General features: G+C 37.6%; 1 protein-coding gene across 3 annotated transcripts in view; it reads right to left on the reverse strand.

Annotated features, from left to right (window-relative positions):
- fstl5 (follistatin-like 5) overlaps positions 1 to 23,606 on the reverse strand; it is a 198,847-nt gene that overhangs the window by 134,855 nt on the left and 40,386 nt on the right. For all 3 annotated transcript variants that reach the window (XM_026182979.1, XM_026182971.1, XM_026182987.1), the window contains exon 3: positions 21,339 to 21,369. In XM_026182979.1, the coding sequence (XP_026038764.1) occupies positions 21,339 to 21,369 (31 nt within the window). The remainder of the gene's footprint in view (positions 1 to 21,338; positions 21,370 to 23,606) is intronic.

Here is a 23,606-nt window from a genome sequence, read left to right on the forward strand (position 1 = left end):
TAGGGTAGAAATGTAACTTGTCTTGTATACACCCACTGAGATTATAGATCATGTTCTACCAGTGGCTGAATACAATCTGTTTACTTGAAATATAATGCATGAGTCTCGCTCTGTGAAACTTCATTGCAGCTGATGCTTCTTTTCAGAGCAGCCAGTCAATTTGGTTCTCCTCTGCTTATTGTTTTATCACGGAGTAGTACAATATTTTTATTGTAACGTGCTATGACATGAACTGTCATTTGTAAACACACCACAACTTCTGCTACAATACCTCAGCTTAGGTGGTATTCTTTTATTTCCATGCATCTACTACACTGAAAACAAGAAGAAAACAAGAGAAACTGAAAAAATCTGACCTAATGACAACAGACTCCCACACCATGCAAGTTTTGTTAAAGGACTCAATAACACTTTGAGACACTGTGGATACTGACATATGGGTGGACTTAATAGTCATGATATGTGAGTGGTGATAGCAGACTGTAAATTATATAAAAGTCACATGCTAATAAAAGTTTTTAGCAACAATTTTTGAGTTTGAAAGAGTCGTTCCTGTCAGCTGGCTCACCGGAATTTCCTTTTTTTTTTAAACTGCAGTTAGAATGAGGCTGGATAGCAGAGAAATTAATATTTGTGAAGTCAACACAGCCAAGGCTGACTAAGCAAAACCAGTGAGCACAAATTCGTTAGCAGAAAGTAGAACAAAAAGGCCAAAGTCAGCAGGTCAGAACCCAGAAATTGTCATTAACATACTCCCCAACAGAGATCATTTTTGCATAGTTTCGAGAACTGAAAGTATATTTATGCAGACTGCAACAAAACAGTGCAGCAACATGAGGTTTATAAGAAAAAGCAAAGGGATCTTAGACGCCCTATATCAAGTAGCTTCCTTTGATGATCAGGTCAAACACGCTGGGAAACAATGCCTTTGTGAGATTTATAATATTTGTTAGCTGTCTTCATCATAAAGAAAGCAAGGTACAAAGAATTTTAGGAAAAATGTAAAACTAAAACACTGGGGGGGGGGTTTGCAAAATTTGTGATCGCCAAAGTTTTTTTCAACCCACGTTCTTGATCTAAAACATCTGACTCAGCTAAGCCTTATAATTAATCCATCTTTGTTCTCCACTAAAGGAGACCCATTATCCTCACTTTCAGTTCCATCTTTTTCATTGTTGCTTTCTACTTAAGCAGCTTTTCATGAGCCACAGCTCAACATAATTCCTATTTATCTTACATTGAGGCTTTAATGCAGCCCTCAAGTTTATCTTCTGTTTGAAACAAACCATTTAGCTCTTTTTGCACTCCATTTAAACTAGCTTTTGTCTGATTGGTTACCCATTATCAACAGACGGTTTGAAAATCATGTGGGTGGGGCTTCTGTGTTCACAGCCAGAGGTTAGAGTTACTAACACACACTCTGAACTGGCGATTATTAAAAAACAAACAAAAACCCTTTGGTAACATTTATTGGGTCAAAAGTTTACATTAGTTTACAAAAAGTTTCCAAACACTTAAATTTTTTCTTTGAATTGTTCTTTTGCCTGAACAGCAAAATCTTTAATGACTTTTATAAACAGGAATTGAGTGCACAATTTTACTTTATTTTGGATTTTCTCCAATCTACTTCAAAATCAGTTTTGATGAGTTTGGCTTCATTGACTTGTTAGTGAACCCAACTGTGTTCAAGTGTCAACAGTCTAGCCATTAATTTGAGTGAAGCTGAAGAATTTAGAAATAGTCCTCCTTCGTCACTGCATCAACTTTGGACAATTTCCCAGGACCACTGGGAGTAAAACAGCCCTGGATCATGTTACATCATCATGACTGACAGTGGTTTAAAAGCCTCACCTCCTCGAAACATCTGTCTGTTTTTGGGTTATTCCTGAACATCCAAACCAATTTCCTCTCATTTCAGAGTAACACCTTGGGACCTTGGCAGAGTGGTTAATCGTTCACAGCCAAATAACATATATTTAACCTCTTAAGCACCCACGCACCCAAAGATGGGTGCAAAAGGAAGGAGACGCGGAGATCAGAAAACTACTGGGGGCTTAACAGGTTGAGTACAATTGTTTGTGCTGATGATTTTCAAATCTGCAGTTGATTAGAAATGACTCCAAGAGACCTTCCTACATAACTTATGTAAATCTAAAATTCTCATTCTCAGATCTTCACTGAGTTCCTTTAGCATTGTTCTGAATATTCAGTGCTGTCAAACAAATCGTTTTTATGCTGACACAGAGAAACTACCAGTAGCAGTAAAGCATGACTCCTAACAAGAAGTTAATAGGCATTGGCATGATCAAGTTAAAAGACACTACAGAACCTTCAACATCACTTATTCAAAATTCGAATGTAAAATCATTTCACGCTGGACAAAGAACAGTATAAAGAAATAAATAAAATTGCATTCAACTTCTGACCACAATTGGTAGTATGCACCATTGAAACATACATAAGAAAAGAAAAAAGGAAAAATATGATATCATTAGATTAAAGAAAAAATTTGGGTTAATTTTATGCAAGTCATTTATTCATTCATTAAAATATTAGGATAATGTTATGTTTTAGCCTTTTAAGTTACATTCAAATACATTCATGGTATGCAAATGAAGCATTTAGCACTGATAACAGCTGCATAATTGTCAATTAGTGACAGGTATTACAGTAACTTTAAACTGCAGAGAAGTTGTCTGAAATTGTTTGATGAGCGACAGTTATTAAGTTAAAGTTACGTTAGTGCTATTGTGGACAGCTGGACATTGTAATTGACTGAACTACTGTTTGCATCACAGACTGAAAGGACCCTGACTCTGACAGAAAGGACCCTGAAAGGAGTCTGACTGTTTAAAATGACAAGCTTTAATGTCACCTTGGAAATTACTTAACAGTTCACCAGCTGTATGCTTGCTATATGCTGAAAGAATGGCACTGACAACAGCTGTTTATGCAAAACTGCAGCTGAATATTGAAGTAATCAAAAATGTAAAAAAAAGAAAAATGAAATAAAAAAATCCCTGATTCAACATTTACCTTTAAAATCTTTCCGGGAGCTAAATAAACTTTTGTTCTTAACCTTGTTTGATAGAGTTCTGTGTTTTGAAATCTCAGTGTGGCGAATGGCTTAAGATGCAAAGACAATTAGTCAGAATTATCTCATTAAAAACCAAATGAAAATATGCCCTGTGCAGGTAAAACATTAACCTTTAGTCAGAGCGTGTAAGCAACACCAAGGTCCTGACAGATGTGACTCCAGTGTGCAGTATTTGAAGGGCATCATCCCTCCATGCATGCATAACGAGGTGAACACTGTGTAAAGGGATAACAGACGTACTTGGACATGGCCAACATAATCAGATTGTCTTTGCAGATGGATCAAAGCATTGCTATGGCACCAAAAGACAAGCTTTAAAACCACAAAAAACCCAATAGTGTTATGGAAATTGTCTTCCCCAAAGTGTAACAACCTGCACTCTTTGTAAAGCCATTCAAGCTTCTGATAACTCTGGTCCTGATGCTGACTCAAACAAACAAACAAAAAACACACACACAGACATCCATTTAAGCAATATCATTTTGAAGCATATTTTTTCCTTGGACAGGCATCTCCGTACCTCTTTTTTTTTTTTTTTTTTGCGAATGCTTTCTATTCTCTTTGTAAACTCAAACTGTTGCTGTAGTACCTGTATCTGATGTTTTCCATTACAACAGCTCCGAGTCCTGAGGGAGAGAGCGAAGCGTGGTAAACAACAGTCAGGCGCTAAGCTCACACAGTGCAGAGTTTAGCTGGCCCACAAGGCCCATGAATAAGAAAAAGGAGATGCAAATTGGAATAAACAACAACTACAACAATCTTAAAACTTTACTTGCGCATAAACAATGTCACAGTCCCTCACACCAACTGACACTTCGTGCAAATAAGTTATCTGAAATCTCAGACGGTGAGCAAGTTCTTAAGTGGAGCGCTGCGAATACTGGAAGGCACAAGCGTGCACATTAGCAGCGGCAGCAGCAAAGTGTATTTTTAGCCAACCTGTTGTCATGCAAAGAAAAGGTGTAACATATTCACGGTTAAACATCTGACATCATCCAGTCTGCCATTACCTGCCGTTTTTTCTCAAACAATGGTTGCATGTAAGTCTGACCATTAGCAGCGTCTCAGGAACAGCAATTTCCTGAATGTCACCAATTTGTTGATAATGCATTATTTGTGACATATTTATGGAGAAGGACATTTAATGGCACTAAGCATGATTTATTTTCAGCCATCCTGAGCCGGAGGCATGCATAGTCTTGGAGATTTCATTTTAAAACAACTGGTGAATAATTTTCACCTAAAGACAGGAACCTTAACCAATAGAAAGAATTTTGAATCTTATAATGGATTGACTCCAGATAAATTCATTTCAGGCTCAATTTCCGATGTGTTTGTTAAGCTCGCAAACTTGTCTCTTTATTCAAAAATGAATCTTCTGCCAGGAAAAGGTGTTAAGTCTGGTCACTGCGACCCCCTTCACATTCAGTGCTAAATGATTTACTAAAGCAGCATGGTGGTGCAGTGGTTAGCACTGTTGCCTCACAACAAGAAGGTCCTGGGTTCGACTTTGTCATCTGAGGATTCTGCATGTCCTCCTTGTGTTTGTGTGGGCTCTCTCTAGGTACTCCAGCTTCTCTCTCAGTCCAGTGACATGGACACCTGGGTTGGCTGGAAGACTGTTTACTTAGCCTGGCAGGGTGAAGGACACTGTCTCAGCTGAACTATGGACACGCACACATATACTGATACTGATAAGCACTCACTGATGCATCACCCTCCCTACCCCGGATCCAACGCCACCTCCAACGCTTACCTCCCCTCTGATGTGGACATGGGGTCAGCTGAAGGCGCAGTCGAAGATTGCAGCGGTCCCAGATCAGATGTACACACTGGAACACTTTCCCATGTTGCTTGTCTGTGTTTTATTGTGCTATGGTGTGTTGACAACTGTGCATTATCCTTTTGTGTTACACATTTCGATGTTTTTTTTCCTCGCTACCTAGCCTGACCTGTCTCCCCAATGTGATGTTTGTGTATTGTATGTACGATCGGCAAGGTCTGTCATCTCGGTTGTGGGCAAAAGACCTGCAACTGACAAATAAAGGCAATTTCATCTCTCATCATCTCTCATTTGGTTAAATGGTGACTGCCCATAGGTGTAAATGTGAATGATAGTCTTTCAATCTGTGTTAGCCCCGCAGATTGGTGACCTGTCCAGGGTGTAACCTTCCCCTTGGTAGCTGGAATAGACTCCAGTGCTCCCGTGACCCTGACAAGGATGAGTAGATGAGAATGGATCGATGGATTATCTCCACATTTCATAAGTGAACAAACATCAGTTTAAAAGGTAAAAAGAACAGGCTGGTTACACTGGCAGTCTGGGCTTCTGACAACAGTTTGTTCCAGAACAATGGACTCCAGAAGGTCCACGAGAACAGACCATAACTCACTATATATCAAGAGGGTCTCCAGTTTAAACTTCCTCAGTGTCCAACTGTCAGAGGACCTGTCCTGCAATAGACACACCTATGCTCTCAGTGGCCAGGAGTTAGCTTCGTGAGGAAGCTAAGGAAGGCTGGGTAAATAAAAATTCCCAGTACTATAAAACACATGCAGCGCAAAAAGATGCACTCTATAAGAAAATAAAGCTTGAATTATATTTTCTCCCTTCTATATTTAGCTACTTAAGGGTTTACTTAAAATACACACTATATCAATATGTTTAAAATCAGCTCTTGCAGATAATGAACAGCTTATACAGCTCAAAATTGATATGAATGTAAATGTGCATAATTATCAATTTTTCACCAGAACACTGTCAATTTAGAAAGCTCCTGGGTTTTGAAATATCAGAATCAGATTTAAAGTTGTTCTCTTGTTTTTTGTCTTCCTTCTTCCACAAACTACAAATTTGTCTAGGTGTATAGAGACAGATGCATTAACTACACTGGAAGTACATTTGGCATGGTTTCCCATTCGTTTACAAATTGTTTTCTGGTGATAAAAGGTGTCAAAAAGGCAGGCTGTTACAGCATTGTTATCTTCGGCTTTACACATGGCACGTCAAAGACTTGTTTCTGTCAGCCCCAAAGGTAACGACCTGCTCAAAGACCTATATCCATCAGCGTCGTTAAGGTGTTGTGTTATCACCTGCTGAAATGCACTTCTTCCCCTACCAAATGCTAATTGCAACATTGTGACAACACTTTTACTCCTGATGGCATAAACAACTCTTGAACTATTTATGAGTATCTATTTGAGGTATAAGAGCTTTTTCAAGCCTTTTAAGCAGAGCAACACACTATGTTTAAAACATTGATGACTTCCCTTCCACCTCGATGACTTCATTCCACAGCCCTTTCACTAAAATACAAAGACAAAGTCTTGGGGAAAGAAAAAAAAAACATTGTCACTTCTTATGTTTCCCTTTTTATCATTTTACTCACTGTGTGACTGCAGGTCAACATATAACTCTGTTTCATACTGTTACATGGTTGGACTATATATTCCTAAATTTAATTTCCCATGTTCTGTTTGATAAATTCAATCTAGTCTGACTCAACAAGGAACGGAGGACAAATCCTTAAAATCATTTATAAAGGGGAAAGCCTATTCCATTTTAATAAAAGCTGAGCTCTGCAACCTGCTGATCTGAAACCCTGCCAACCTCTGCATCTCTAAGTGTCGTATAAAAAATATATATATAACAGTTATGTTCAAGAGAAAGCGTTTGCATTCACATTTTCGACATTTAACTCTTATACGAGACAACCGAACCGAAGTGAAATCCAATTTCCTCTTTAACAGTAAAAGCAGCCAGATTAGAAAGTGCAAGGGTCAAAGCCACTACGTGCTGACAAGAATAACTGCAAAATACGCTCTAGTGTACCTTGAATTATCACATACTATGAAAACTTGTTAGATACAGAAATTCTGCAGGGGGGAAAAAGCATTACGTCTAAACAAGACAGGGACATTTTCAGTTCAGGTAAAAGGACGGAGATACAGACGGGGGTGTTTACTACTCAACATCTATCTTGTCGCCCTCTACAAACACAACTGACAGCACATGAATAGACTGTGCTTCGTGTTTATGAAATCTAAAAGAGCACCGAAGTCAACTCACGTTCAACTTATTCATAAAATGCTGTCTGACATATTCATCACAAACCACTTTGCAGAGTACAAAGGACATAGTGTAAATACAAATTAAAACTATATGACTAAACTTCACATGAAATATTCCCCAGCTTGTCAACAGTGTACAAAGGTATACATCACAGCTGCTCAGCAGAGGCTAATCAAAGAATCCCCACCCCTACAATAGATTTTTTAAAAAGACTTTCACTGCTTTGAAGGAATGTAAATTAATCAAACAACACTATCAAAAGGAAAACAGACTCTTTATGAATGAAAACATCAAATCTCCTTTTTCCCCCCGCATGGTTTTTAATTAATACAGAAAAAAACTTGCACTGTTTATGTAGAAATTACACCAGTTCATTTTGAGATTCAACACTTATAATAATTGCAAATGTTGTTCAAATATAGGGACAAATATTGTTTTATGAAAATTATGCTATTGTGCAAGATGTGCACATATTTTGTGTATAACATATCCAGTATTATCCGCAAGTATTTGGACAAATTACTCTGTCTCTGCAAACCACCACTGTGGATTTTAAAAAACTAACAGCAGTAGACTTTCAGCTTGAATCCAATCAGTTTAGCAAAATTATCGCATTAACTGTTTCAGAATCATATATTTTAGATCAGCAAATCTTCTACAAAACCTCTTTACTGATTTGCAAGGTTTCCTTGTGGATCTCTGCTCTCTTTTTCCTCAATTTTTATCCACCTTTATAGTTACTGAATGCAGCAACAGAGAGAACCAACAGACCTCCATGCTAATTGACTAGCTGCGATTACACAGCCTTTGTCGAGAACCAAGACCTTTGTGATAGGTGGGTACTCTTACCAGCGGGAAATTTCAAAAATATCTGGAAAAAAATGGTCTGTTTGTTATTCCTTGTTCTTGTGCTGTTGTTGGTTATTTAGTTTAGCATGCAGAAAAGTCCTAATTCGCTATACACACAAAAGAAATCTTTGGATTGACATGTACTGGGTGTGAAAAACAATGCTTTTAATGCTGCTTATGTGACCACTGAATATTTTATCATGTTTCTCCTTTTTCATGGTAACCTCTGTTTTCACTCCCTTCCTGTCAACACCGAAGTAAGTGCTTTCGGTGGACCAGAGGCAAGCACGTTTGCATAGGCTGCATACCCAAAATCACTCTTTACAGCCAAATAGCTACACAAACACAGAGAGACACAAATGCAGCAACCCCAGTTCCACTTATGATGATGATGCACACTTAAAAGAATAAAAAAAGAAAGAAAAGATAGATAGCCTAGATAGCCATCACTCTAATGTGCACCTGTTTTTATTCAGTGACCATACTCATTACATTTTCATTTTAGGATGTATACCTTCATCAATGTTATGCAAGTTGTGCTGTGAATGTGAAATGTGTGAAATGTGAAAAAGACCAAAAGAAAAAGCATTCAATTTCAGGGACAACACTAAGAGAAGTGTGTTACTTTTAGGCACTTATAGTATCTGTATGTGTGCTGGTTCCTGGCTGAGTGCACGTGTAAGAGTGGATGAGAGCACCTGGTAACCACTTGGCAACTTTCCGTCCCATTTCATTCCCTGGCCTAATGACTGAACGTGGGCCAGACTCCTCTCTCAGTCTGTCCACATCAGGATGCAGCACTGAGAGCGTTTCCACCAACAACCCCATTTATCAGAGATTGCCGCCTAATTGTAAGCACCCTGCGCTACTCCCATTACTACTTCACATTACAGTGGGCTGGATGGTGGGCAAACAAAAAGACAAGCAGCTTTCCTTTTCAGACCTCATTTCTCTCTCCCTCTTCCTCTCTCTCTCATGAACTTTGTATGGCTGATTCTGCATTACTATATCTCTGGGTGAAATATTGACATACAAAGATAAAAACTGTTTAAGTAAATTCAGTCCAATGTAAAATGTTCTTGCTCAAAGCATTACACGCACTCCTGACATTTAAGGTAATATTTTAGAGGAGAGAGATTAACACGTCTCTCTCATACAAAAAGAGATACAAAAAGAAATGTTTCTGTTTATATTGACTGTAATACAAACCTGACTCTTACTACTTGCACCAAATAATTTTGACATATTTTGTGAAGAAACTATCAAACCGAAAAGGCGAACTCTTCAAAATCAAGAAACAGCTTTCTATGCTGAACAATAAAACAGGAGTAAGAGTTCTTCTTTCCCAAAGCTGGATATTTCCAGCTTACTGTATGTACTACCATTCACCGAAGACCAGCGACCAGGGGGACTGAGTTGTATTTATTAGACCTAACTGTTAAGCTGAGTCTTCAGAATAGAATTTAGTTGATGTACCAACCAGAAGTAATCCTAGTCTAAACTAAAACAGGCTTTGTAATGTTAATGCATATGACTATGGCTGTTTTCTACCCCTGTCTAGCTCTGCCTTGCTAATTTATTTTGGATTTGCGGCAACAACTCACGATCAAAGGAAAGGAAAATGCAATTTCACAGACTCTGAAATAATAATAAAAGCATACAAAAAAAATCAAGAGTTAAAACATTACTGCATGAGCACACCAATTGCCAACTATTGCACTTCAGTAACAAATACTAGGAACCACTGTAAGGAAAATATGGAAAGAGCACCTGATAAAGACAAAAACTTGTTTTTTTTAGTTTGTTTGTTTTTAATACAACGAAGCAGCAGGCATGCTCACTGCAAATCACTATACAGACTGATGACTTCATGTATTTTTAAAAATTCATCTGCTTTTTTACCAACCATCTGATGAGTTGTTGTCCAGCACAAACTCTGATGACAACTCCCTTAGAAGTTAAAACAGAAAAAGAAGGCCTTTCATTGCTTGCTTCTATTCTTAACTATTCTCTTCTGCTTATCTTAAAATCCATATATGACACAGTAGTAATATAAGCTGTAGAGAAACAGCAAAGACTTTGACTTTACATCAACTCTTAAAAAGCCCCAAGATTATGGCCATTTCTAGCAGACAGTTTGTCACTGTAACAAACGCTACAGCTTTCTAGTAGGTACCTCTCCTATTTACCATCTTTACCATCTTCTGGTATGCTATAAAAACAAAACTCACTGGATTTGAGTGAATTTGCATGCACTGTAATAAGGTGCAACAAGTCAGTTTGTGAAATTTCTAGAATCAGAAGAAAAACAAATGTGGGTGTTTTTGTCAAATAAACTGCAGCTAAATCGAACTAAAATCATACAAGTCCAGTGTACTCTCACTCACATCAACTTCTTATCTCAATCTGCATGTGATGAAATTAGCAGAGAAAGACAAAATAACACCTGAAAGCTAATTTGGGAACCGAGTGTGTTAGAAGACCTTAGCTGTTTAACACAAGCACACTGTTGCATATAAAGACTGCCTGTCACTGCTCTGAGATTATGTTGAGTACAATGGAACAAAGCTGGGTGAGAACTTAAAAAAAAAAAACAATAAAAAAAAAAAAGTTATACCTAAATGGGTCAAGTATATATTTTTTTTTACATGTTTGGGCACTGTTGCAGTTATGCCATTCACATAAAAGGAACATTAAAGTTAATCTAGGCTGAAAGCCGGAACCGACCTTCAGGATAATATCTCTTCCTATGATTACTGTGTTGACCTTCAGATGGAAAAAGAAGCACCGCTATTGCCAAGCCTTCATCATTATCCGCTGTAAGTAGCATGGGTTCATGCAGATCACTAAGAATTATTGATGAATCTCAATTAGATTCGTCTCACTCCATTTAATTCTACATATTCAGGATATGGTTTGCCAAAAATTATGGGTATCAACATCCAGGGAGTCATTTATACACTCAAGATGACTTTTGATGGTAATATTGTTGATCTTGCTAAGTGTGCAGCACGTTATGCTTCCTTTGGCAGCAGCACTGATGATCGCCATGACACCCATCACTCTTTTTTTTTACCCTGTGTCTGTTATTATTTTCAAATAAGCAGTTTAACGTTCTTTGAAAGTTCATTAAGCAATTCAAAGACCAGAAAATAAATTACATGCCATAACAGTATACTAGGATATGGCTCATAAATGCTATTCTTATGGCCTAGAACAGCCAATGTGTTTTCATGGGTAGTAGCTCATTAGACGTCTGTACCTCAGCAGGAAACATTTGAGTGGTTCACACTATGCTGAGTCCTGCTGGTTTACATCTTAGTCATCTAATTAGGAACTAACTTACACCTGGAACGCCAGGTGAGCGCAATTAACAAGCATGTAGGATGAAATACCAGGGTGCTGTAAAAAGCCATTTTAAAATCAAGCTAATTTCGGATATGTTTTTTCTCCCCATGACAAAATCGACCTTTCTCATATCACACAAGTAATGTGTTTGTTCCATTTAAGATGTTCCAGTATGCTAAGCAATTTGATATGTGTAGCACAAGACAAATGCGCTTTCACAGAAAAAAAACGACACAAAACAATTAAGAAACTTTAAGAAACCTCAACTTTTACCAGATTGTTTATTCTGAGTGTGCAGCATTTAAAGATAAATCATTTGAATTAAACAAGATACCAACATAAAATAGCACTAATTTAAAGTTAAATGCAATTTACCAAAGGGCTGGACTGAAAGAAGAGGGGGAAAACTGATACTAATCTGAACTCTGTTGGCAAGACTGTATAACGGTCTACAGGTTGCAGTAGTGTAAGCTGAGTAAACACACTGTAGTTTCTAGTTTGCTCATTTGTCCCTGGCAGGAAACAAAGTGAGACTGCTCTCTGAAGATATTAGAATAGTAGTACGTTAACACAAAAAGTATACAAGTACCAGCAAGCAAACTGAGTTTATGACTTCTTACTAATGTGGATGTCTGTACCTATTGCATCACATTATTTTGAAATAAGCAGTTTTAAATTAAGAGTACATTAAACTTCTTGAAAGATGGACAATCATGAAACGTTTTGAATGCTGTGGTTTGTCTTTGTTTTTTTCACCAGTTTGTTGTTTGAGGGGTTTTTTTTGGTTAGTTTTTTATTTTGTCTTTTGTTTTTTTACATGTAGGTCTAAAATAAATGGTCAGTTTTAGTGTTGTTGCTTTTGCCCACAAAAATACAACTTATCAAATGAAACAAAACAATATTGTTAAATTATTAAATTTGCTTTAGTGTGTTTTTTTTTAATCTTGGATTGTGTGTGTGTTGGTTTAACAGTGTTGGTAAGCCCACCCGCTAAATGCTTGTGCTATAGCTTGTTTGATGCTCTTTAGCCTTTTCTGCCATCTTTGTTGTCAAGGGTCAGGACAGCAAAATTAATGTGACAAAAAAATGCAGCTTCCCCATTAATTTCACTGACATGTCTACACTGGGGTAGCAGGAGTCCTGACCCCAAGGAGGCACAGGAGGCCAGACATGCCTAGAAAAATCATTCAATATAACTTCAGCAGCCCTGGCCAATCAAACAAAACAATGACCCCATCTGATGTTAAGCACTCTGCGGCATACAAAATACTTTGACTGGTTTATAATAGGATAATCAAGTCAAATGCCACCATAACTTTACATAGTCTTTAAAAAGTCCTGCTTAATAGAAACAACTGTACAGTGATAAGCCTTCAAATGACCATATTACAGTTATTTTGTATTACACGTAATGCCAGAGGTGGTGTAACTAAAGATTAGAAGGACAGGGATAATTGTTACTCAGCTGCTAAACACTATTCCTCAGAGTATTTAATACAGACTGTATACATCAGAACAACATACCCATTATGACATTACCCATTGTTTGGAAACTTGTATTTGAAGCCTTGATTTTAGTATTTTTGCCATTTCCGTCACGATATTCTGAAGCCATTGTGAGGATAAAATTATCAGCTAACAACACTAGAAAGCTAAGTAAGGTAGCATCACAAAGACACAAAGTTATATTAATAAAACAAAAGTTTCAGTCGCCAAATCTTAAGCACAGACTTCAGGGCCAGGCTGTTAGTACAATTAGCCAAACAGCAATCCATTATATTTGTCAGTTAACTGAATTAAAATCTTCAAAAAGGCCAAGAGGTCCAAATTAGTGACTTAAATTGGCAGAGGTAAAGTCGTACAGTCAACTAGGAGTGCAATTGTTGGCATCCACCTGGCACTGAAGGCAGTCATTTATTATTTTATTTGTTTTTAATGCAGTCGTTGTCATGACAGGGAAAATTTGTTGTAACGATCAGAAACAGCTGGGACTCTACAGGAACTGACTTAGGCGGCCATTAGATGAACCGCAGTGTTTGGCTTTGTGTTATACAAATTTTAAAAAGGATTCCTTATTCAGGATATCAGGCCTCAGCTTGTTAAGACTATAAACACAGGCTCATTAGCTACGTCACTGGTTCTATAACAGGATATTGTACATGGAAAACCCATTTCAGACACCCTTAAAGTTGTTTTTTTATAGTAGGATGATGAGCCTAAAAAAAAGAACTGAATAAAAGATCTCCACTTGTAATATCATGCATTTTTTTGATGAGTGTTTCACCTGTGCCTTTAAGGTCATATTGCTATCAGACAGTCTATGAGCTATATTGAAGGATCTGGGCATCAATTTAAAACAGAGCATGAAGACCTCCAGTGCAAACACAGTCTAACGCTTTCTGAAGTGCAACGTGACCAAGCAAGGTACAGCTGGCTTTTTCCCCTGAGAAGGTGAAAGTGTTGTACCATACAGTATTTAGGGCAGACACGAGTGTCCTCTAATGGCTTAGTGGGTCAAGGAGCATAAGTGGCCTGTAAAGCTAGCCACAAGGTCCTGCGGGGATTCAAAAGGCAAATCCTATAGGGCCTTTTTTCTGTTTTTTTAAACCCAGCCACTCATCTAAGACTGACTGGGGTGCTCATAAGCAGATGGTGCAGTGTAGTCCCATAGCATCTCTTTAAAACTGCTTCCTTCCCTGCCCAGGAAAAGACAGCACTTCATGAATCTACAATAACTTGATTAAGACTTACTGTATGAAAGCCATTACAAATTCAATTGTGGCAAAACAGTGACGCTAGATGGAACAACAGGGAGTCTTCCAATAATTCTGTCTGAGAAAGGTGCAGAGGAACGCAGCATTCACCTCTCCTCAGTACAGCTGTGACGAGTTATTAAAAGTGCAACCCAGTCCCAGGGGGTGGTGTGTAATTTTAGAATTAATATACAATTTAGAGCTTGGTGTTTGCAGCTTTTGAATTATTCAAATGTACTGCTATGGGCTCGGGTTTGGTAGGAGTAAGCAGTAGGCAGTTGCCATGCATACAAATGAATAAATTACGCGAGACGACATAGATTAGAAGAACATAAACATTTGTGCCAGGAAACAAAACAAGATGTTTGCTCTTGTGCAGAGTTCAAATCTGAAAGGCTGTAACATACTAATAGGAATAGTCCACGTCTGTAAGGAAATCTTTCATCAGCAGCCAAATTCGCACGTCAGCACTTCACCTGTTCACTCAACAAAAATACATAAATCAACACATTTTCTGCAGGTATAAGATTTGACTCATCTGCTAAACTTCAATGGTATTACATGATTGGTTTTTTATTGTTTGATTTTTGTGTTTATATACATCAAGTAAGTAGCAATAACTATACAAAGTAAAGCACAAAAGTGTGGTTGTTTATATTGGACTCTGGTGACTACTCGTGTAAAATTAATATGAATAACAGAAAAGCACCGGAGAGATATTCATGATATACATTCATAGATATTCATAGTTGCTTTAAAATGCATTTATAATTAACCGGTGGGCCTGGGTTTGATTCAACTGAACTCCAAAGCTTTCCTCACAGAACAAGGCTATGGTGCCAAGTGAGAATACAGGTTCTAAACCTAGGATGTGCTCACTATAACTAGATCAATACTGACCTGTATTTTGTTTTGTGTGTTTGAGCACATGTAACGGAGTGTTCAACACAGCTGAAGGGGTGTTGATTGTGTCCGTCTGTCAGTCATCCATCTATCCATTTTCTTCTACTTATCTGGTGGGCCGGGTTGCATGGGCAATAACCTAAGCAGAGAAACCTAGACCTCCCTCTCCCCAGCCAACTCCCCGAGCTCACCTGTGGGAACACAGAGATGTTCCCGAACCAGTCGAGTGATATGTGTCCTGTGTCTACCCCAGGGCCTAATCCCTGTATGACATGACCAGAACTCCCGCAGGAGGTACCCAGGAGGCATCCTTGTCAGTTGCCCTAACCATCTCAGCTGGGTCCTTTCAAAATGGAGAAGCAACTCCACTCTACACTGACGCTCTCCCGAATGACTGAATCGAAGGAAGTGACAAGCCTCCAATCAGAGAAAGTTCATTTCTCCTGCTTGAATCCACAATCTTTCTTCAATCACTACCCAAAGCTCATGACCACAGGTAAGGGTAAGGATGTGGATCGAGAATCTGTACAGGGCTAAAAAATGTAATAAATATTTGATGTTGTGACCATTTCGTCAGCCTATACGACAGTAAACATGAAATTACAAATTGTAACCCTAAACTTATTAGGAAACGCTAAGTGAGAATTACAGTCGGGGCAGAGCATAAACAAGTAAATTAATAAATAACAACACATAACCAATTTCAGGAAAATCCATTTATGTTTTTGTGCCAGAAGGGAGGGAAGGAAAAAATTGGCTAACATAACAGAATATTAGGTTTTTATATCTCCAAATATTTGTATTAGTTTTAAAACTCCTTTATTAGTCATGCTGTAAATTTAATCTTAGAGGTTCTCATTCCCATTCTGACGAGCACTCTGTTCACCATGTGGGGCAACTTGAGTTAAGCAACTTTCCCAAGGACACTTTGGGATGTGTTAGGTGGCAAATCTCGAGAAACAAAAATACCCCAATGCAAAACATTATTCCCCTCTCTCTGACCAAGCTTTTTAATATCGGAATCATACATCTTAATATGAAAGAAAATCAATTGTTGGCTAAATAAAACAAGGTTCTCTGAACACCAGCAAGTTTATTTTACTGTGTCTTGTTTATACACTACACCAGCAAAAGTCATTAATCTTAATAGTGCTGCTACCAATGACATTTCTTACATGTAATGAGAATGGGAAGACAATCTTAAAAAGCTCAATCACATTTTTCATATGACTAAATCAGCCCATTTATTTTGTAAAATTGCATTTCACCAGCAGCCCAAGGTCTTCCTGTAGTATGCATAACAAGCTCGCTTAGTGTGGTATGTGCTCGTTCTGGGACTCCAATTACCGAGCATCCTGGAATACGTTTGGCATTTGTCTCTTCCTTGCTGACATTCAGTTCGAGTTTATAAGGCGCTTCATTCATTCCATCTATGATTTTTTTGTTTTGCTTTGGCATCCACAGTAAATGCAGGAATGTAATTTTCATCCATCCATTTCACAAACTGCTCATCTTGTTCAGGGCTGGACAGGTCGCCAGTATATCACAGGGTAAAAAAATATAACAGTCTCAGACAAGAGAACACATTCAAGTATGTATGAACATGGAAAAAGACAGAGAGAATTTCTCAATAAACCACACAACAAAACTAGTTGTGAAACTGAGGGGGAAAGCATTTTAAAATAGGATTCTTGCACCTTTATAATTCTTCTTAAAATCAAAAAATGAGAATTCATATTGAACAATGATGAGATTGTATAATACATTTTGGACATTTTATAAAATATCAGTTTATATCAGTAACGTAGTAGTTACTGATATAAACTATGAGAGAAAAGCTGTTCATCAGTGCAATAATATCTACAGCAATATTTGACAATTTCTTTATCGCACATGACAGTAAAGTCTTGTATTTTGGACTGTTGCTCAGACAAACCAAGGATTTTGAAGACACTTTTACCACTTTGATCTGTGCTTTAACTATTTGCACTATTTAGAGCTTCTACTGGTATACCTACACCAAACTGTTCGGTTTTTAAGATAAAAGCTACAACTGCAAAAAAAGTCAAATTCAACTTCTGGATCTGTATTTTTTTGTATTCTTATGATTATATTCAACATATTTTCTATACATTACAATTTGTCAGATTTACTGTGCATTACCATGACTTTATGTATTAGAACAACATCTATCAGTACAACACATTAAAGAGTCACAATTAAAAAGCATGGGGTTTTTCCTGTTATAACCATGTTTGTGGATAATATTAGACTTTGTTGTTGTATTTCAGTGGATCTGTAGAAAACCCAGAGATAAACAGTGGCATCTTTAAAATACTCTAGCATATTTATTTTCTGTGAGGGTAAAGCTGAATAATAAACACACTTTTTCATCTGTTTTAGTATACAGGAAGAGTCGGTGTGGCTTCTGTTAATTAAAGTAAGAAATATCAAGTTATATTTGTGAAGGAAACATTAATTAGGTAAGTGCCCTGCTCCAGATGTCTGCCCTGTAACTACATCTTAAAACTAATAAATGTATGTGATTGCTGGTTACCTCAAAGTTGACCAAGTGACATGAAACCACAACAGCTTTATAAACTAAATTTGGTGGGGGGGACTTTTATTCTGATCTTGACTTGCTAGATGTCTATTCAATCCGTTAATTTTGACGTAGCTTCTAAAACTGGGCCTTTTAATGCTAAATCAACCTCAGTTTCACAATAACGAGAAGGCTCCAATGTACATGGTGATACTTGAATAATTTATGATTTTCCCTACAGTTTGCTTGCCTTCTCGTTATCGCGGCTGGAAATGAGTTTGCTGAAAACTGGCCAAAGTGAGAGCTCCCCTCTCGGCTTACAGAACATGGTGCATTAAAGTGAATCACAGCAGACAGCTGGGGCCGCCCTTTATGGTAATGCACCCTCTACAATTACTGCTTCGACCTTCCCTGGCAAGGAAAAATGGGGAGATGTCCATTTAGCGCCCCTTTCAAACACTTAGTGGCAGGCATGTTGGGCAGCAGGACCACCTTTTGCCTGACATTGACTCTTGTTTAGAGGAGAAAGAGAAGACATTAGAAAGGTGACGGGTTGACAGATGAGATGTATCTGTCAACCAGCAAGAAGAGCATGGTGCATTAATGCATCACCACTGTCCAGATCCACAGAGGTAGTTGAAGCTGGTTGGAGATAATAGTGCCAAGTACTGCTGCAACTATCAGTTTTTTCCTACCATTTTATAGAAACCCAGTTCCAAAAAAGGTTGGGACACGGTGGAAAATGTACGTAAAAACAGAATGCAATATGTACAGGTTGCACCTCCATCCCATCAGAGATGCAGGTTTTTTAAGTTAGCACTGATAACAACCTGGATGGTTCCTCTCCTCGTTGGTCTTGAGAATGCAACATGCATGTTTTTCCAAAGAGAATTTCAAATTTCGATTTGTCTGACCAAGAGAAAAGTTTTGCAAATGAACAGAGCCACACATTAAACTCAAATGAACATTATCGATGCAATAACTGGTTAATATACTGTGTGTGTGTCCTGAGTACATTTTAAAAAAATTACATTTAAAGTTAAGGTTATCCAACTTTTTTTAGGTTGCTGGACCTTCACGGCACAAATTTTTTTGTTAAAGCTGAGAACGACTGCATTTGGTGTTAAAGATAAATGGCTTATTGAAAACTCTGCGCTGCATTTTTAACTTGTTCACACGGCTCCTTGTTATGGAAATATAATTCAATCACTTTCATGGACTGAGCATATCAAGAGTAACATATCTCATTGCACAAAAACACCCAGCTGAAAGTAAAGTATGAGAAAACCTCCCATTATAGACGCTGAAGGGTATAACCATTTAGTGCTCACTTAATCTGCTTTCAAGCATGCAATGCAGCACTGAACTTTTATAGATATTACTCAGCTGAGCTGTATGTAACATGTCTGATTCAAACAGTCATCTTAGCTACCCGTTGATCTGCATTCCCTTCCTTGTATTTACTACTCACCACACCACCACTTCCCTAAACCCTTCCTGACTATATACATTTGTGGACTATCCTTTTTATGTGCTACATGTGTGAAAAGGTACCCTCAGACCTAATTCTCCTGGCATTGCAGGAGGTTAAATGAGTGAAAAATGTCTATAGTATAATGTGAAAAAACCCTCTATATACTGGTGAAAAAAAAACTATTTTGAGCAGATACAAAACATGTTGGCGGAGGGTCTGCAAAATGTCTCCAAACAAAAACTTGAAAACATGTTTTCATGCAGCTGACGAAGTTTAGGTTGAGGTCTACTTTTCTTTTCAACATTTGTACAAGCTTAGTCACAATTCATAGTATTACAATTAGAGATGGCACGATACCACTTTTTTATGTCCGATACCGATACCGATATCATAAATTTGGATATCTGCCGATACCGATATGAATCCGATATAGTGTTTTTTAATCAACAAAACTGTTTTTTAAAATATCTTGCTGCATTTTGCAAGTCTGCAAGTTCATACTCAAGTTTAAAACAACAACTACACTAAAGCTATTCTGTTATACCTGTATACAAAAAAAAATATTTCATAGTTCAGCAATACTGATCAATCTAATAAACTTAAACCTACACCATCCTCCCTATTCTGGTATTTTAAAGAGTACTTAGCGTAAATATTAAGCAATCTAACTAATAGGGTTCCAACTCCCAGCAACAACATAAATAAATAAAAAATAGAGAACCACCCCTCACGCGCCACCTCATGATGCTTAATCGACGTAATCAACCTTAATTTGATGCAGTGTGAAAAAAAAAATGCACAGAAATCAATTATTTTTCAAGAAATATTAAATAGATTCAACATCTTTCTTCAACAAAATTGCAGACTGCACAGATGGTACCTTCCCAAAGTAAAAAGTACTATAGCTTACTAGGGTATATATATTAGACTTAATAGTCACTATATACAGTAATTGACTTCTATTCATTTTACATCAAATTAAAACTTTGGGTGTCAGATAATTATTTATTAAAAGCTCGACATTTTAAATGAGAATAAGAAAGAAAAGTATGTCTTTGTGCCCCCTTTTCCCTGTTCATGCCCTATCGGCCCCCCTGGCTAAACTTTGCTAGATCCGCCCCTGCACAGTTACAGCCGTCAGCTGCGTAGAAAAAGATCCTCGAGTAGAAAGTAATATTAAATACATTCTAACAACAGCTTATCAAGCTTAAACGTCCTGCTGTTGTTCAGCCGCTGGTTTCCTCTTTCTGGTGCAAAGTGGGCCAAAAACAAACAAGAGAGACGGACTCGCGACAGAAAAGCCGATCAGCTGATCAGTTTCACGATTGAAGTAGCAGCAGGAGAGCGAGAGGCAGTCGCTTGTTAAGCTTAACGCAGGAATGCTTTACAAACATTCAGAGATGGACTTACACACTTGCTTTACTTCTCTCGGGGATAACTTTGTCGGAGATGAAATGCCAGGTTGCTAGCGAAGCTCCACATGCTATCCAGACCACCGACAGGTCCGGCATGCCACAGCCGCTCTATCACGTGATGCATACTGCTCCGACGTGCTAACGTTCTGAGGTGAGTTACAGCGTGTTGCAAGTTTTGTGAGGTGCTTTCGTGATATTTAATGGATCGGATTACATTTTTTATTTTTCTCCGATATCCGATCCAGTAATTTAGGTCAGTATTGGACCGATACCGATACGTAATATCGGATCGGTCCATCTCTAATTACAATTAGACACAGGCATTTCAAGCAAAAAAATACCAACCAGATTTCTTGCACACAGACCTGATAACTTCAGTTTTTGAAGGAATCCAAACAGAACTTTTTAATTGCTGTTGTCTTTGGATTTTCGTCTTTCCTGTTTGCGTTCAGAACGACGACTTTTATCAGTTTGGTGTCTGATGATAGTTTTGTTATTTAATGGCTGCTGGCTACTGTATATTTTAGTTTAGTAACATAAAATATTCATTTAGGGTTTAAATATATCTTGATAAGTGAAAAGTCAAGCTTTGTACAAGAATGTGACCATTGCATGAAATCTTTTTGGTGTAGGAGATAAAATTTTAGAAAGAGGAGATGAGAGAGTGTTATGCTCCCAGTAGGTTTCTTATTGTGGTGTTTTTGATCAAATGTGCTCTTTTTTTGTCTTTTAGTTAAAAAAAAAGGCTACATAAATATTTTATACTACAAAAAAGCAAAAGTGCTTCACTTAGGCTGTAGCTTCAACAACCCCTCCCCTTGTACACAACATGTTGACATACAGGAAGGAAGGAGGAAGAAGAAGGAATCAAAGGCAGAAACTCACCTTTTATTCTCAGGTTCTCTGGAACGCCATCCTGTTGGAAAAGCAAAAAAGAAAACAGAGATAAGATCTATGAGATCAAAACCTACAACATTAAGGTAAATGAGTGCAGTTACATGTCCTTGTATTAGATGAATGACATTCTGCAGTCCATTCAGTATATTAACATTCTTCTGAAAAATGGTGTTTCACATCTCAATCCAATCATCACACAAAGCCTAAGGACTTCATTCTGAATGCAAGAACTCTGAATGTCTGAATGTCAAATAATATTGCATAAACAACCCAAACAACAGTGTACCTTTACACGGCAATTTGACTCACTTACACGGATAACAGACAAACCTTAAGCTCTGAGATTTTATTTACTTACATATTATTTAATACATATTATTGACTTCTTCTTGCTTTTAGTCATTAGATATGTTTCTTTAGCTTCTGATATCTATTTACATCTATTTAGATCATTGTATCCAAGTGTTTTAACTTTCTTTTTTGAACAAGTTAACCAAATTAGTAGTCCAGATGCTTCTTCAATTGACAAATAAATGTATAAATGTAGTGTAACAGAAAAAAATATGCAGTAAAAAAAAAAGAAAAAGAAAAAACATATTACAAATATACCAAAGAGCAAACAACTAGGACCTTCTGAGTAGCCGCGCTTTAACAGATTTGCATGCTTATTGAGCATAGTTGTAGAAAATGCTGCTATCAGGACTACTATTCTAAGTAACTGCTCTCCAGAAACCATGAATGCGAAAGAAAGAGGCATAAATATTTGATTTCTCTACAGTGAAATCTGCATAGCTCATCCTTCTCGTTCTTGTACAGAAAAATCAGATTCTCTTTCTAGCAGCTCGAGCTGGGTGGCGTTATGAGGAAGATGCATTATGCAACGGGTCTACAGTCAATAATGAACTGTGGTCCCTGAATGCATGAAGAAAACAGCAGTTTACCCATTTTCTCAGTTTGCACAGAAATCGACCTACTGTGCATTTTCTTCCTAATGCGCTATTAATTACCTGTCAATTAAAAAACAGGATATTATGCACTTAATGTGTTTTAAAGATATATGGGTAAGCATATCCAAGAGATGTGACTTTAAATATCAATTCTGACTGAAGGAGTAGCACAGCTTATCTTGCTTCCTGGGTACATCGTGTATACATTTGACATTGTCATATTTTTATTTAGACTATACTGGGTCTGTAGATACTGAGCCCTGCTGTTAATGAAATCCCTACCCCACACAAAAGAACATCCATATGATTGATAATCTAATAAATATTGATATAGTGATTTATTGTAAACAATATTTAAAAGAGGTTAACTGATTTTTATTAAAAAATAATAAACACATAATACAAAAAAGTGTGAAAAACAATTACATTTTCTTAGTTCTTAATTATAATGACAAAATATTAATGTATAAATATCAATAGGAACACATAACACATGTAACTGTACCAGTAATTACCAAAAATTAGTAACTTAGTGTTTAGTGGTTACTATTAACTGCACAGTTTCTTTACCATGTTTATTACAAAGCACTAGCAGTGGGTCCAAGTTTGATTTTACCCTGGTATGTTTCCAGAATTTGCAATCCATGCATTCCTAATGACAATGGTCTTCAAGACATACCACAAATGTCAGCCTTCTCTTTGTGAAAGTTGAGGATGAATACATAACTCTGACAGTCCCCAATGTGGCTATGACATTATATGGAAAATCCATCACGTGGTTTCTTCGATGCGCAGGCACATCACCCAGCAATCACTAAAGCTCAAGTTAAACATTGTGATGTGGTAACAGCTTTTTCTGCTCATCATCTTTCTGGATGTTTCAGGAAACACTGCTGACCATCAGATACAAATCAGAGAAAACACCTGTGGCTCTCTGACATTCTTTGTATAACCCTCCCACCAAACAGACACACACATACACACACACTAGAGGAGCTGACATTTAGAATTGCACTACAGGTAGGGAAGATATCAAATAGGGCTTATTTGCATATAGCAGACAATGTTCACACTTCATTCGTTTGAAGAGAGTGATTTCTCCTGAGCCACTGGCAGGCCTGTCTCTTCTGCCCCGAGACTCCGGGGACAGTGAAGCACCCAGCTGTACAACTCGTGCTTCATCTGCTCCTGTCACAGCTAGCTGGCTGACCGCCTACATCTATCTCTCTTTCTCCCCTTTTTGTGTTTCTCACTGTCTCTCAACCATCCTCACTCCACCAGCAACACCTCCCCCTTGTCTTTTCTTTCT

Source organism: Astatotilapia calliptera, chromosome 2 (assembly GCF_900246225.1).
Source record: "Astatotilapia calliptera chromosome 2, fAstCal1.2, whole genome shotgun sequence".
NCBI lineage: Eukaryota > Metazoa > Chordata > Actinopteri > Cichliformes > Cichlidae > Astatotilapia > Astatotilapia calliptera.